The sequence below is a fragment of the Pelodiscus sinensis genome, chromosome 20, assembly GCF_052426305.1.
Source record: "Pelodiscus sinensis isolate ZL-2025 chromosome 20, ASM5242630v1, whole genome shotgun sequence".
Taxonomy (NCBI): domain Eukaryota; kingdom Metazoa; phylum Chordata; order Testudines; family Trionychidae; genus Pelodiscus; species Pelodiscus sinensis.
Window position 1 is genome coordinate 62,851 of NC_143071.1, and position 15,699 is coordinate 78,549.

At 45.1% G+C, this 15,699-nt stretch overlaps 2 protein-coding genes across 2 annotated transcripts in view; both read right to left on the bottom strand.

Moving 5' to 3' along the window:
- Window positions 1-2,121: 2,121 nt before the first annotated feature.
- LOC112543744 (uncharacterized) lies at window positions 2,122-6,910 on the bottom strand. Its single transcript, XM_025178580.3, has one exon. It carries the CDS (start codon window positions 6,897-6,899, stop codon window positions 5,715-5,717), a length of 1,185 nt encoding a protein of 394 aa, XP_025034365.2. The 5' UTR covers window positions 6,900-6,910; the 3' UTR covers window positions 2,122-5,714.
- LOC102457596 (uncharacterized) overlaps window positions 6,768-15,699 on the bottom strand; it is a 41,160-nt gene continuing 32,228 nt past the window's right edge. Inside the window, exons 2-4 of the mRNA XM_089771965.1 lie at window positions 12,826-13,050; window positions 9,234-9,429; window positions 6,768-6,907 (exon numbers count right to left, since the gene is read on the bottom strand). The gene's annotated coding sequence lies outside the window, so the exon portion shown is untranslated. The remainder of the gene's footprint in view (window positions 6,908-9,233; window positions 9,430-12,825; window positions 13,051-15,699) is intronic.

Below are 15,699 nucleotides of genomic sequence, written 5' to 3' on the forward strand. Positions count from 1 at the left end.
TTCTTGCGCAACAAAAACCTTCTTGCGCGATGCCATTACACCGATTACTTTTCAGGAAGAACGGCATTGCACAAGAGGGTTTTTGTTGCGCAAGAAGGGGCAGTGTAGACAGCTCTTTCTGGCGCAAGAGCCTCTTCTGCAAAAATGGCGGCTCATTAGATATGCAAATGAGGCTTGGCGATATTCCACACAGCCTCATTTGCATATTTATGGCGCAAGTGTAGACATAGCTTGTGAGTATTTTACAGACATAAATACAGCCCCAGCAGGGACTTTTGAACATTTCAAAGGTGGAACACTGCTGCTGCGCCCCTGCCCCCTCCCATGGAGCTGGAGCTGGGGGGAAACTGCCTCTTTCTGATACAGCCTGCAAGGGGGGGAAGCGACTAGTGTATTGACTATCCGATAATCTTTTGCTTATCAGATAGTCAACTAGTCACTTACAATCCTAGTACAATGAAGGAACCAGATAATTGCTGATGACTCATCAACAAAGACACTGAACCATGGAAGAACTTAGCCTTCCTGAGAGTGCTCCAGACAGCAGATCATCATAGAATACTAGGACTGGAAGGGATCTGGAGAGGTAATAGAGTCCAGTCCCCTGCCCCCATGGCAGGACCAAATACTGTCTAGACCATCCCTGATAGACATTTATCTAACCTACTCTTCAATATCTCCAGAGATGGGGATTCCACAACCTCCCTGGGCAATTTATTCCACTGTTTGACTACCCTGACAGTTAGGAACTTTTTCCTAATGTCCAACCTAAACCTCCCTTGCTGCAGTTTAAGCCCATTGCTTCTTGTTCTATCCATCTAGCCAAGATGAACAAGTTTTCTCCCTCCTCCTTAGGACACCCTTTTAAATATCTGAAAACGGCTATCATGTCCCCCCTCAATCTTCTCTTTTCTAAACTACACAAACCTAATTCTTTTAGCCTTCCTTCATAGGTCATGTTCTCTAGACCTTTAATCATTCTTGTTGCTCTTCTCTGGATCCTCTCCAATTTCTCCACATCTTTCTTGAAATGCGGTGCCCAGAACTGGACACAATACTCCAACTGAGGCCTAATTAGTGCAGAGTAGAGCGGAAGAATGACTTCTCATGTCTTGCTCACAACACACCTGTTAATGCATCCCAAAATCATGTTTGCTTTTTTTGCAACAGCATCACACTGCTGACTCATATTCAGCTTGTGGTCCACTATAACCCCTAGATCCCTTTCTGCCATACTCCTTCCTAGACCGTCGCTTCCCATTCTGTATGTGTGAAACTACATTTTTCAGTAAACTTGGCTAGGAACTTAGCTTGAAACAAAGAGTTCCTGCCATATGGAGACTCTATATAAAATGAGAAATGGCATAATCTGTGGGCCTCACTCCCCACACAAGAAAACTTCTGGGAACATCTAAGGAACAAAGACTGATCTGGGGGAAGTGCTGGGCCCAAGCTAATGGGATATCTAGCTTGTGTATGGGAACTTGGACTGTATTATCAGTCAGGGTGAAAAACTGCTAATGCAAATCCTATCTATCTAGTACAGTGATCTCAATTACATGGAAAATTGTGATCTGTCAGCATCCACTCGGAAATCACATTTTGTCTCCAGCATTTAGTGTTAAGCACAAAAGAATGGCTTAGTTTATATAAGGCAAGGCCACACTCAGGTTTACTATGTGAGAGGTTACCAATGGAACAGTCTGAGAACCACAGATCTAGTATATTAGACTTGGTTTGAATTGTTGATTTGTTAGGTAATCTGCTTTAATCTGTTTGTGACTGGATGTATCTGAGATCTCCTTGGGATTGTCATTTGATGGGTTGAAAACATCACTGAGCTACTTCACTTTTGGTTTGCTCCAACACCTGTCCTGATAAGCCAGGCCTTTTGGCCTCCTCCAGCCCTGGCACAGAGTTGGGGTCACAGTCCACTACTTAGCTCTGGAAGTAAATCACAGCTCTCAGATGCACAGCCCAAATGAGATCAAACCCCCAGATAAATCTGACACTATATAAAGTTTATACAGCAAGCTTATAACTTGTTTGCTCCCTTTATCCCTGAAAGAGAAATATGCAAAGCTGCTGTGTTCCCCCTAAGTAGCAATTATTTATACGGGGTTTATTAATAAACAAACAATTTTATTAAGTCTAGAAAGTAGGATTTTAAGTGGTCGCAGGTAAAAGCAGACAGATCAAAGTTAGTTATTAAGCAAAATAAAACAAAATACACAAACTAAGCCAAATACACCAAGAAGCTTGATACAGGCAAATCCTTACACTAACAATAGTTCTAATAATCTTTTTTCACAGGCAAGGCAGCCTCCCAATTTGGGTCTGATCCTTCCCCCATTCAGTCTTAGTTGTTTTCAGCAGACATCTTAGGTGGTAAGCAGGGGTCTCTGGGCACTTGGCATCACCAAATATTTAGCCTCCAGCCCATATATATAGATTTTGCCCATTGTGGGAATCTTTTGTGTTTAAATTTCTTCACATTACCAGTGGAAGAGTAACAGATCCAAACTAAGTTCCAGCATCAGATAAACTGGCCACATATTTGCTAGTACCAACTATAGTTCAGACTTACAGGAAATGTAAGAGTATTCACAGATCACTGTTTCCAATACCTGGCCATTGTGTTCCTTAACTACCACCAAAGTCTCTTGCTTAGCAGGTCTAGATTAGTAAATAGGTTTTATACTTCATATGATACTAGTACACAAATAGAATATGCACATTCAGTAGATTACAAACTTTTCAGTGCTGTTACATGATCTATTTTGCATAAAATAGTCTCCAGGTACGCATATTCATAAGCCTATTTTAATAAAATATGGGAGGCAGGACACTGCTATCATTTATAATAGCTTAAATATATCTTCTATAGTTAATAAACTTAACTGATTGTAAAGAGTGAAATGTCTGGGAAAAATCTCAGTTCTGTTGCCTACCATTCCCACATTGAAAGGAAAGTGACATATAGTAACGAGCTTGTGCTTTATAAATCTGTGCCGTACAAGATAGTATAAAACTGAGTTTATACTCCAGAGGAGTGCAAGGCTCAGGAGTTGGAAAACTGGCTATTATCTCATTTGTCTTTGAGGGGCTTTAGGTAAAGCAACTCAGCTCAATTGGATATGTGCTGCTACCTACTATCAATGTTGAGTGATAACAGGAAGTAAAGAGGCTGGCTGAGTCATCAGCAGAACAGCATGAGGAAGGCCAACCCATCTGGACTGTGAGGCTAGGTCTAGACTACAGTTCTTTGTTGGAAAAAGCTACGCGAATTACGCTCTGCATGCAATTTGTATAGCTTTCTCCAATCGCTTTTCCAGAAGAGACTTTTCCGTCATTTGGCCCCGTCTAGATGGGGCCAAATGACGGAAAAGCCTTCTTTCGGAGGAGCCCTTATTCCTCACAGAACAAGGTATACAGGGCTCCCCAAAAAAGCACGTTTGCATTCTGGGAATTGGTGCACCTGCTGTGCACCCTCAGGGTATGTCTAGATTGGCAGTGTCCCGGAAAAACTCTGCTGCGTCCAGAGAATGCTTTTGCTCTTCTTTTTTTGCGGAAAGAACAAACGTATTCTCTGGACGCAGCAGAGTTTTTCCAGGATACTGCCAGTCTAGACATACCCTGAGGGTGCACAGCAGGTGCACCAATGCCCAGAATGCAGGTTGGGGATGACAACTCATCACAGGCCACATCCTCTACTATAATAACATCATGCCAAAAATGTTCATGGCAATTAAGTAGCAAATTATGAACTTTTAAACCGTACTTCAAAAGACAGGCCTTGTACAAAAATTACTTCAAGAATGTGCAGGTTGTGCATACAGGGGTACAGTCTGTCACTAGTACCTGGTCATAATTGCCTTGGTAAATAAACACGTGCACCTTTTGCCTTATCCCTACTCACATAGGCCTGGTCTATACCAGTGGTGCGCAACCTTTTTTGATCTGCAACCCTTGCATTGTGAAGGCCACCAACTGCTGGGCCCAGCCCCCCGCCAGCCAGATCTAGGCACTGCGGGGGCCACCAACTGCCAGGCCCAGCCACCAGCCAGCTGGATCTAAGTGCCGCACCACATGGCCTCACCTAGCCCCCAGCCAGCCGGATTTAAGTGCCGTGACCCCTCGGGAAGACATCTGTGACCCTCTTGGGGGTCACGACCCACAGGTTGTGCACCACTGGTCTATGCTACGGGGGAAGGTTTAAGTAAGATATGCAACTCCAACTACGTAAATCCCCATCCATACAGGGGGTCTGACAGGAGCAAACACTTCTGTCGGCTTCCCTGACGCCTCATGAGGGGTGGAAGTACTGGCACCAACGGAGATTCCCTTTGAGTTCAATCTAGCAGGTCTATACTACACCCACTAAATCAAACCCTGAAAGATCAACCATGGCAGCATCAATCTTCCATGTAGTGAAGACGTGCCCTTACTGTGGAATTCTCTCTTGGAGCATATGAAAAAATATTGACCTAAACAACTGAACAACACTGATTGTATCCAGTTATTTCAGTTTGTTGCTGAATTTGGGGTGTGTTGATCACTATTTCAGATGGGAGATTTAAAAACAGCAGTTCTCTCCTTGTTGCCTGAACTACACTTGAAGTTTCTCTATCTCATCATGCAAGGTGCAGGGAAAAGCAAAAATAAATTAAGAAAAGACTAGATGAGTAAATAATCATTTTCTCATCTCCAAAAGACAGGCCTTGTACAACCTGAGCTGTAGTCAGGCAAGTCAAACTAACATCTGGTTGTGGGACCAAATGGCCCTTAAAAGAAAAAAAACCCACAATGAGAAAAGTATAAGATATATCCATCTAGTTTCATATCATTTAGAAATTCCAGAGCAAATGGATGAGTCAGAACCAAGACAAGGGATTCTCCCATGACAGTCTCTTCTGACCCATTGAAACCTGCTCCATTCATTACTATTGAGTTGTATTATTAAAAAACTTCTAGTATCATTGTAATAGGACCCCCCCCCGCACACACACACACATACCCTTTTCATCTTCAGAGAATCCCACCTCAATGGGAAAAATACCAGAAGAGGTTTTGCCAATAGTTAGAAAATGGGATATAAACTCCAGATTATTCTGTATTTGAGACCCATTCAAACACCCCTTCCGGTTCAGTGACACTATCTTCTCATGCTCTAAATTACCATGTTTTAGGATCAAATAAAACAAAGTGTGATTCCCAAGAAGATGGCTGAGAACACTGAGTCATGTAACTTATTGAGAGGTGGATGTGTAGAAAGTGAGAACATATATTCTACATGGTGTAAAGAAAGGAAACACTATTGGAGCAATTCAGAAGGTGGGAAACTCTCTGAGTTACCACTTCAGGTATCACAGAGGTTGAAAAAAAAAAAAAAAAACTGGTTCTCTCTCTAATCCTGCTCCTTCTGTGTGTTATACAGGGTTTTTATGGTCTCTCTCTCTCTCGTACCCCTCTCTAATTATAAATAAAGGCTGAGTTCTGATATAAGAACTTGCCACATTGATAATATTCATAGCAGTGGTCCCCAGTGCAGTGCCCACGGGCGCCATAGTGCCCACCGGGACATTTATGTGAGCCCGCCTAGTGACCAGGGCCGGCCCGAGCCATTCTTGCACCCTAGGTGCTTGGCGCATGCGCAGCCCCCGCCCCCGGGTGTCTGGCAGCCCCAAAAGGTTGGGGACCACTGATTCATAGGCTCACTCTCCTGTGTGGATTCTCTGATGTCTCATAAGTTTCGAGCTCTGAGAAAATGTTTTGCTGCACTCACAGCATTCATAGATTTTCTCCCCTGTATGGATTCTCTGATGGTTAGTAAGGGTTGAACGATGAGCAAAAGTTTTCCCACACTCACAGCATTCATAGGGTTTTTCCCCTGTGTGGATCTTCTGATGTGTAATAAGGTTTGAACTCTGAGCAAAGGTTTTCCCACACTCACAGCATTCATAGGGTTTCTCTCCTGTGTGGATTCTTTGATGCTGAATAAGGGATAAGCTGCGAGGAAAAGACTTCCCACAATCACCGCATTTATAGGGTTTTTCCCCTGTGTGGATTCTCTGATGGCTAATAAGGGCTGAATGATCAGTGAAGGATTTCCCACACTCACAGCATTCATAGGGTTTTTCCCCTGTGTGGATCCTGTGATGCTTAATAAGGCCTGAGCTGTGAGAGAAGGTTTTCCCACATTCACAGCATTCATATGGTTTCTCCCCTGTGTGGATCCTCTGGTGTCTAGTAAGGGTTGAGTGATGAGCGAAGGTTTTCCGGCATTCACAGCACTCATAAGGTTTCTCCCCAGTGTGGATTCTCTGATGGCTAATAAGGTTTGCACTCTGAAAAAAGGTTTTCCCACACTCACCGCATTTATAGGGTTTCTCCCCAGTGTGGATTCTCCGATGTCTAACAAGTTGTGAATGATGCGCAAAGGTTTTCCCACACTCACAGCACTCATAGGGTTTCTCCCCTATGTGGATTTTGCGATGGCTAATAAGGTGCGAGAGATGAGTGAAGGTTTCCCTGCACTCACAGCATTCATAAGATTTCTCCCTGGTGTGGATTCTCTGATGTCTAATAAGATTTGAGCGCTGACTGAACTTTTTCTCACACACAGTACATGTGTTATTTTTCTCTCCAACGACAATCATCTGCTGGGCTGTGGTTTTCTTCTGGCATTTCTGATTTCCCTGGTAATTAACAGATTGATCAACTTGCTGCACTGGTTGGTTTTCCTGATGCTTCTCTGGCCTATACTGACTCTCGCAAGCTTTTTCTTGCTCACAGCTCCTGGACATAGGCCCTTTGCATCTGTGCAGTAATACCCAATGTGGTTCCACTTCCTCCTCGTCTTCCTGCTGAGGATTCTGCTCCATGGTTTCACTCACCATCCCAGCATCTGCTGGGACAGAGAAAGAAAAACCTCAGAAACCAGCATGGAAAAGAGGAGAACAAAGTAAAAGAGCAGCTGAAAATGGAAAAAAGGACTCAATTTCCCCAATTTTTCCCCTACAGACGAGAGAGGAGGGGATCAATTCAGCATCCAGCTCCCAAGCAGTCAGGGAGAAGGCAGCTCAGAGAGGAGTTACGGCCAGGAGTTAGTCAAGATGGGTAGGAAGTAGGGCTAGCAAGTGATTAAAACAATTAATCAGGATTAATTGTGCTTTTAAACTAGAACAGAATACAGTTTATTTACATTTTTTTAATATTTTCTACATTTTCAAATATAGCTATTTCAATTACAACACAGAATACAGTGTACAGTGTTCACTTTGTACTTATTTTTATTACAAATATCTGCACTGTAAAAAACAAGATACAGTATTTTTCAATTAATCTAATACAAGCACTGTAGTACAACTTTTTTTTTAAATGAAACTGAAATTTCTAATGTAGAATTATGTATAAAAAAAGCTGCATTCAAAAATAAAACCATGTAAATCTTTAGATCCTACAAGTCCTACTTCTTGTTCAGCCAATCACTCAAACAGGTCTGATTACAATTTTTCAGGAAATAATTCGGCCTGCTTCTTGTTTTTATGGTCACCTGAAAGTGAAAACAGGTGCCATATGAATGCCAGGGTAGCCAGTGTCGCAAGTTATTTATGTGCCAGAGGTGCTAAAGCAGCAGTCACCAACCTGTCAGTCGTAATTTTGTTCAGTTGGAAGTGTAGACAAAGCCTAAGTCTATGTCCACACTACCAAATTTTCCCAACAAAACTTATGTCAATACCCAAAAGTGAACAAAATAAAAGCCACTGACCCACAGAAAAATAAGTCAGGGACCACACAAGTGAGAAGCAAAAAAACTCCTCCCAAAACCCTGAACCCTCACTGATGTGGCCCTCAACTGAGGTTCAGGGCTTCCCATGAGCCAGATTTACTTTCTTGGAGTCCAGAGTTAGTGGATTTTGCGGACCCCCTTAGGATTTGGAGTGAGAACAAAAATGAGGGGATCAGTGCCAGAAAGTGGGATAGGGATGCAGGATCTGGGTGGGAGGTAGGGTGTAGCAGGGGGTGAAGAAGGCAGGGTCTGAAAGGTAGTTTGGCAGCAGGAGAGGGTGTAGGGTGGGGGAAAGGGAGTTTGGGAGCAGAAGGTGGTTGGGGGAATAACACAGAAATGGTGAAAGGGTGAGAATGCAACCAAACAGCTACTTGGGGAAGGAGGCAAAGAAGTGGGAAATAAAGGAAAGTACAGCTTCTACAAATTGTATCCCCCCTCTCATCTTCCCTCTGTTCCAGCTTCACTCCCCACAGCTCCGAGAGCCCCCCCAGCCTGATCCCCTGTGTCAGCCTATGCCCCTCAGTGCAACCCCTGCCCCCTCCAATGCTACCCCTGCATCCTCCTTCATCCTCACTCCTGCTCCCACATCCCTGTGCCCCCAGAACACTCACTTGGCAGTGCTAGGATTTGCAACCTCCTGGAAGTAGCGCTGGGGCGGGGCGGGGCAGAGTCTTTTCCCTGCCTGGCCCAACCCTTTGCCTGCAGGCAGTGGCTCCGGAGCTGGGGCAGGAGAGCCCAGGACTGCCCAGGGCTGATTCCAGCCCTGCTGGGCAGTGGGGCACTGGAGAAGAGTCTCCCCAACCCCGCACAAAGCCCATGGGGAACAGTGCGGCGTAGCGTGGTCCCCGGTGCACCACGTGTGCCGGCAAGCCCCACCCCGCTTTGCTCCACCCCCTCCCAGAGCAGAAGATAAAAGCCAGGACGCATGGCTGCCCCTTTTTGATTCAACCCAGATGGAACATGGCACTGCCTCAGTAGGTTGAATGCTGCAGCCAGCTGGCCAGGCAGCTGCCCCTCTTTGCTCCAGCCCAGCTGACCACATGGTTCAGCCTGCCAAGGTTGCACCATGCTCCAGCTGAGCTGGATCTAAGAGGGGCAGCCTCCCGACCAGCTAACCACAGTGATGGACTCCTAGGGGCGCCGCGATCGACCAGTCACTATTGCACTACACTGTTTGTATGACGTGAAGTGAAAAATACTATTTCTTTTAATTATTTTTACAATGCAAATATTTGTAATAAAAATACAGAGTGAGCATTATATACTTTGTATTCTGTGTTGTAGGTGAAATCAATAGATTTGAAAATACAGATAAAACATCCTAACAGTGTGATTAGTGGAGATTAATTTTTATGAGTTAATCATGTGAGTTATTGGCAATTATTTGACAGCCCTGAGAAAAAGCCTTGAGTAATATCTGCCCCGAATATGAGATACTTACTGGGGACTCAGAGAGTTCACAGGGTCTGTGTTGAGAATCCCAGCTATTTCCTTCAGACTCTGAGCTGGTGTAATGATCACTCACCGGCACAGTTGTCTCTCAGGGTTTCTTTTTCATCTGATCCCTAGAAATCTGGGGACAACGGCCCTTCTCTTTGTTCCAGTTGGGAAATGACATCAAGTTTGGAAACTGGAAACTATACTCATGGGAAAGATAATGAGAGAAATCAGGTGAATTTGTGGGACCTTGGTCACACGCAAACACTTCTGTAATTTTAACCCTACCCCATTTTAAAACACTGAAATCCTGGGGCCAGCTCCCCATGTCCTCAACAGTGCAGGATACTTTTTTATGAGGGGTTTCATTGCCCTCATGCCTCCTGGGAACATACACAGCCAGTCACTCGTGATCAAAGGGAGTCCTAAAAAGCAGAGCAGCTAACTCCATGTTCCAGGAAGGGAAGTCTGCAGGAGGGTACATCCCCTGGAACTGCTTCTTACGGACAGAGAAACGCTCAGAGATAGTGTATGATGAGGAAAGGCACAAGGCCTGATAGCTGGGGGAAGATACTCAGAAAGACAAGAAATGGTGCAGAGAAGCAGCTAGCTCCGCCAATTGCTTTGACATCCATATACCTTCCTCTAACCAATCTCTCCCTTCCCTGCTCCACGGGACCTGAAGGCCAGCCAATCCTTGTGTTCACTCCTCCCCTCCCATTGCCCACAGTGCTCCTTGCTACCAGTACTCCCAAATTCACTGCTCCCCAACCATTTGCATCCCATCTTCCCAATGTCCCAATTGTTCCTTGGTCTCTAATCCCAAGAGTTCATGCAAATAATGTGTCGCATTGCTCCTCATTGCTAGCACCTCTATTTACTGGGGTAACCACTACGAAGTACCCAGGCTTCCTTTACTCTAACAACCACCAGACTTCCAGACCCTGTAGTTCCATTTCTTCCAGCCCTTCACAGCATCTGAACTCTCAACTGCAGCAGTAACACAGCCTCCCCAATCTTAGGACAGGTATACAGTAGAACTTTACATACATTTAGCCACCTATGGTCTATTTTCTCAGTGATGCATCTACAATACCAAGCCTGTCACATCACCTTAAGAGGCTGCTGAAGTCAATTACAGTACTCCTGCTTTTCATGAGGAGTAATGCTATTCCCAGCATTGCATGGGCAAATTTATGGTAGTGCAGATGCAGCATTGGCCGAAAGTTGAGGCAACTGGCCTCTGGGAGTCCTCCCAGACCTCCCTGCTCTGACTAGCACTTGCATCTCTACTGCTCTCCTGGAGAGCTCAAAAAGCTCCAGGAATATCAGAATGGCATTTCCCATGTTGCCAGCACTGCAAGCCCATCCTGAGAAAGCAGCATACCATGGCACACATGGTTAGAAGTTCAAAAATTCCAACAAACACTGCAATGACTTGCAATATGTCTGCTCTCACGGGTGCCAGTTCCCGGAAGTGCAAAAGAGCACCAGTGTGGATTGCCCAGATCTTGGATTTCATGCAGACATGGGGAGATAAGTCCATCCTCTAAGAGCTTTGAACCAGCAAGAGGAATGCCGACATTTACAGAAAGATTGCAAACTGCCTGGTGGCTAAATGAGATTCCAGGGACACCTAGCAATGCCAAGTCAATATCAAAGAGCTCAGGCAGTCCTACTATAAGGCGAAGGACGCGAGTGAATGCACCTCACATCTGCCACTGCTACAAGCAGCTGGATGTGATACTGGGGGGAGCACCAGCCAGCTCCCACAGCATAATTGGGAGTCCAGCCAAGACATGCCTAGCATCAGCATGCAGGACCGAGTGCATTCTGATGCTTCCCTAAGAAGTCTGGGCACCTGCTGTAAAGTGCCCACTTTAAAGCAAACATTTGGCCTTGCAGAGAACACATTTCCATTTTCTTTATAGAGATCTTTGGTGTATGCGGACACACGAACTCCTCCTTTCCCAACATCTGCCCACCTGGCACAGTTCCACAGTCAAAAGCAGACAAGGGAGATGTTCATGAACAGATGGACTGCATGCACTCCCTCATGGAGGAGATGCAGGCCAAGCACCTGTACTGGATTCCCAGGGCTGTTGCTACACTTTAAAGGAGAAAGCGCTGCAGGGAGCATGGGGCAGTCCGGTGCTCCCCAAGGCATTTCAAAGTGAAGCCTGGGGTCAGCTGGGGATTCTGAGTCCCCAGCTGACCCCAGGCTCCATGCAGTGCTGCGCTTTGAAATGCTGCGGAGAACCTGGTGTCCGTCTCCACACGTCATTTCAAAGTGGCAGTGCCACATGGAGTCCACAGCTGACCCTGGGCTGCACACAGCATTTAAAAGTGGCAGCGCCACGTGGAGCCCAGGATCCGGCCCCAGGCTCCACACGGTGCTGCCACTTTAAAGCACTCCCTCCTCTTCCTCTCCCCCTGCTGCTTCTTTCGGATAGAGGGAGCAAAGGGGGAAAGAAGGATAGTCAACTAGTCATTCACATCCCTAATTCCAATATGCTAAGAAACTTCTGCCCAAGGCCCTTCCCTTTCTGGGAGCACAGAGCCGTCTCCATCCCCCGCCCCCTTGCCCAGGGACCGGGTGTGGCTGTTGGCTCCCCAGTTCCTGGGTGTTTGTTCTCCTATGGCTGGATCAGCTCCTGCAATGGCTCAGGAGCAGAGAGATGTGGGGTAAAGAGGGGCTGTTTGTGCAGAATCACTCTCATGCCCATCCCCAGCACATTCCCTAAGGTCTCTCTCAACCCCCTGCAGGCTCTAGGGCTGGTTCACAGGGCTATTTACAGCTGGAGAAAGCCCTCACTTTGGCTGAGCATAAAGGACGCTTTACTCGAGGTCACTCTCTAGCCCCGATCCCACCTACCACCCAGCGTGGACTCCCAAATCAGAATGGAGGCATTCGTGTCTGACCCAGTTAAGTCAATCCCTATATCCTGAGCAGAGTGTGAATCAGAGAACATAAGAATGGCCAGACAGGGTCAGACCAAAGGTCCATCGAGCCCAGAAGCCTGTCTGCCAGCAGTGACCAATGCCAGGTTCCCCAGAGGGAGTGAACAGAACAGGGAATTCATCCCTTGTCCCTGATTCCCAGTGTTTGGCAAACAGAGACTAAGGACACCATCCCTGCCCATCCTGGCTAAGTGCCATTGAGGGATCTATTCATTAATTTATCTACTGTACATACTCATTCATAAGCTGTATTTGTTGTTGTTTTGGAAAAAAAAGTGAATCAAAGAGCAGGGGTCAACTTTATCTCAATGGGTCTAGACCAAAAGTTGATGATTTTAAGCTCTACTGAATTACTGAAGTCAATATCTAATATATGGTTACTGCAGATCAGGATCAGCAAACTATGGCTCCCAGACCATCAGGATAAGTCCCTGGCAAGCCAGGACCTCGTGTTTACTTTAAGCATCGGCAGAAACAGCTCCTACTGACTGTGACCAGCAAGAAGTCCCTCAGCCTGTGCCACTTCCCACAGTTCCCACTGGCCCAAACAGTGACTTCTGCCCCTGGGATTAGTGGGGCACTGTGCCCGCAGACACTCAAGGTAAATAAAATGCCCCGGAGTATCAGAGGCTTACCTTTGTTGGGATATGTAAAAAATTAATAGGGGTCCGGGAAAAAAAATATCGTAGTGGTAGGGGGTCTGGCCACAGCAGGCATTGTCCTTTGAACATGTTTTCTCCCCTTTGTCCTTGCAGCCTGCAAAGACAGATAAAGGGTCCATCCAAAGCAGGTATTATCTTTTCTGATGTATAAATATGCTCTTTTCCATACAGCTGCTCTTCTTTATTTTGTCACTTGCTCTGTAAAAACAGTTTCAGGGTCACATCCTTTGTAATATCTGTAACCTGCTAATTCGGGAAGTATGTAATGAAGAAAAGTGTTGATCTAACTGAAAATCCTGTAAACAGTAAACAGGAGTGGGTATAATAATCACGTGCCTACTGATATTCATTGAATAGGTGTTAACATTACTAAATAAGGATTATGGGGAAGTAGTTATAAATGTGTGAATTAACATACTAAAATGATAAAGGAGTGTAACTGGTGCCAAATCATTGCCACTTGGAACACTGTTTTGGGGGTCCAAGGTAAGCGTGCAATAAAGTGGTCCGTTTACCCCATCCGCTCCTGGGTCACCTGTTTCTTTTCTAACAACTTTGACAAGCTGGGAGTCAAACAAATGGGCTAATGAACAAATATATATGGTAGTTATTTTTTGAACCCTATTATAGTATTGGCTCTCACAATTTCCTCTGGCATGAATTCCACAGGTTGACTGTGCATTGTATGAAGAAATAACTTCCATTTGTTTTAAACCTACTGCCTATTAATTCATTTGGAGACCCCTAATTCTTCTGTTATGAGGAGTAAATAACTCTTCCATAGCTACTTTCTGTACTGAGATCATGATTTTAAAGACCTCTCTCATACCCCCTTTAGTCATCTCTCTTCCAAGTTGAAAAGCCCCAGTCTTCTTATTTTTTCTTCATATGGCAGCCATTCCAAACCCCTAATCATTTTTGTTGTCCTTTTCTGAACTTTTTCCAATTCCAATAGATCTGTTTTAAGATGGGAAGACCACATCTGCACACAGTATTCAAGATGTGAGCATACTATGGATTTATAGAGGCAATATGATATTTTCTGTCATAACTATCCTGTTCTTAATGATTCCCAACATTCTGTCCACTTTTGTGACTGCCATTGAACATAGAATGGAGGTTTTCAGAGAACTATCCATGACTCCAAGATCTCTTTTTGGAATCATAACAGCTAATTTAGACTCCATTTCATATGTATATTTGGAAGTATGATTTCCAGTGTGCATTACTTTGCATTTATCAACATTGAATTTCCTCTGCCCATCACTCCCTGTCTTTCCTTGCAATGACTCTAGATTAACAATAGTCTTGGGGAGACCAAAAATATGCCTCAGGAGGGATAAAGCCGGAGTCCCTTCCTCCTCCCCACCTTCCTCTCTCCGAGGAAGATTCACAGCAACAAGTTTGTATCCTGAAGTTTTGATAAGGGGAGAAGTGAAACCTGATTTCCTTTCGGTACTTGAAAAATGGATAGGATGTTAGCAGCAGCCTCTGCCAGCCACTCAAATACTAAGGTAGTCCTCGGTGATGCTTCATTAGTAGGAAAAGTGACAGTATTGGGGAGCTCAGATTCATAAGAAATTTCTTTGTCCTCAGAGGAGACTACATCTCAGTCTGGGGGAAGCAACCCCTCACAGAGATAATTTGTTATAGCACTATGGGTTACAACTGATGCACGAGTGGAAGTGAGGGGTTAGTACAGCAGTCTGAGGAGTCTCAGACAGTTTGGGCACTGCCTAGGTAGCAAGGAAGCAGTCCCAGAAGGAGCTCTCATCTTGTGGCCCCTTAGGAATAGAAAAGGTGTCTCATTATTGGATTTTAGAGTGAGCAGCCGCTGGTGTGTATTTGTCCCAGATTTGGTGCAAAGTGGGCCATATGAAAGCCTTCAATAGTGTGGACAGGCAGTCCATCTGGACCATCATGCAACATTGCAGAGTTCCAGGCAAACTAAATTACCATCATCAAGAAACTGTATGAAGAATACTCTTGACAGGTCATCCGTGATTGAAAACTGTCGGAAAAATTCCAGGTCACAATAGGTGTACGCCAAGGCTGCCTTCTTTCTCCATTTCTCTTTCTGATTGTCCTAGACTGGGTCACAAAAACAGCATACGCTGACTCAGGAAGGGGACTCCAATGGACTCAAACTAGGAAACTTGAAAATGACTTAGCTCTGCTTGCAGACAAATTAGAGCATATGGGAGAGAAGACAGATGCCCTACAGGAAACAGCTGAGTGAGTGGGCCTCAAGATTAGTCAAGAGAAGACCAAGTTGATGCGCATTAACCAGATAGGAAGGTGAAATTACAATTGTAGGCAAAGCAGTGCAAGAGGTAGATCAGTTTGTATACTTGGGAAGTGTTATCAGCAAGAATGGGGGACTGAAGAGGCTATCAGCTCAAGAATATGAAAGGCTCAACAAGCCTTTGCCATACTATGACCAGTCTGAGGTACAAGAGCCATTTCAACAAGAACCAAACTATGTATTTTCACTTCCAATGTGAAATCAGTGCTGCTGTATGGCTCGGAGGCGTGGCGCGTTGTTCAGAACAACACTAAGAGAATTCAGAGGTTTGTCAATAAATGCCTTAAGAGACATTCTCCAGCTCAAGTGGTATGATAGAGTGCCAAATGAAACCTTGTGGACCAAAACAAATCACAAACCAATGGAGGTTCAGATTAAGAAGAGAAAATGGCGATGGGCAGGCCACATCCTATGTAAGGACCGTGAGGAATGCATCATGAGACAAGCGTTAGAATGGAATCCAAAGGGAAAGAGGAAAAGGGGATATCCCAAACAAACATGGCGATGAAGCTGCCTGGATGAAGTAAAAGCAGCTGGCTTAA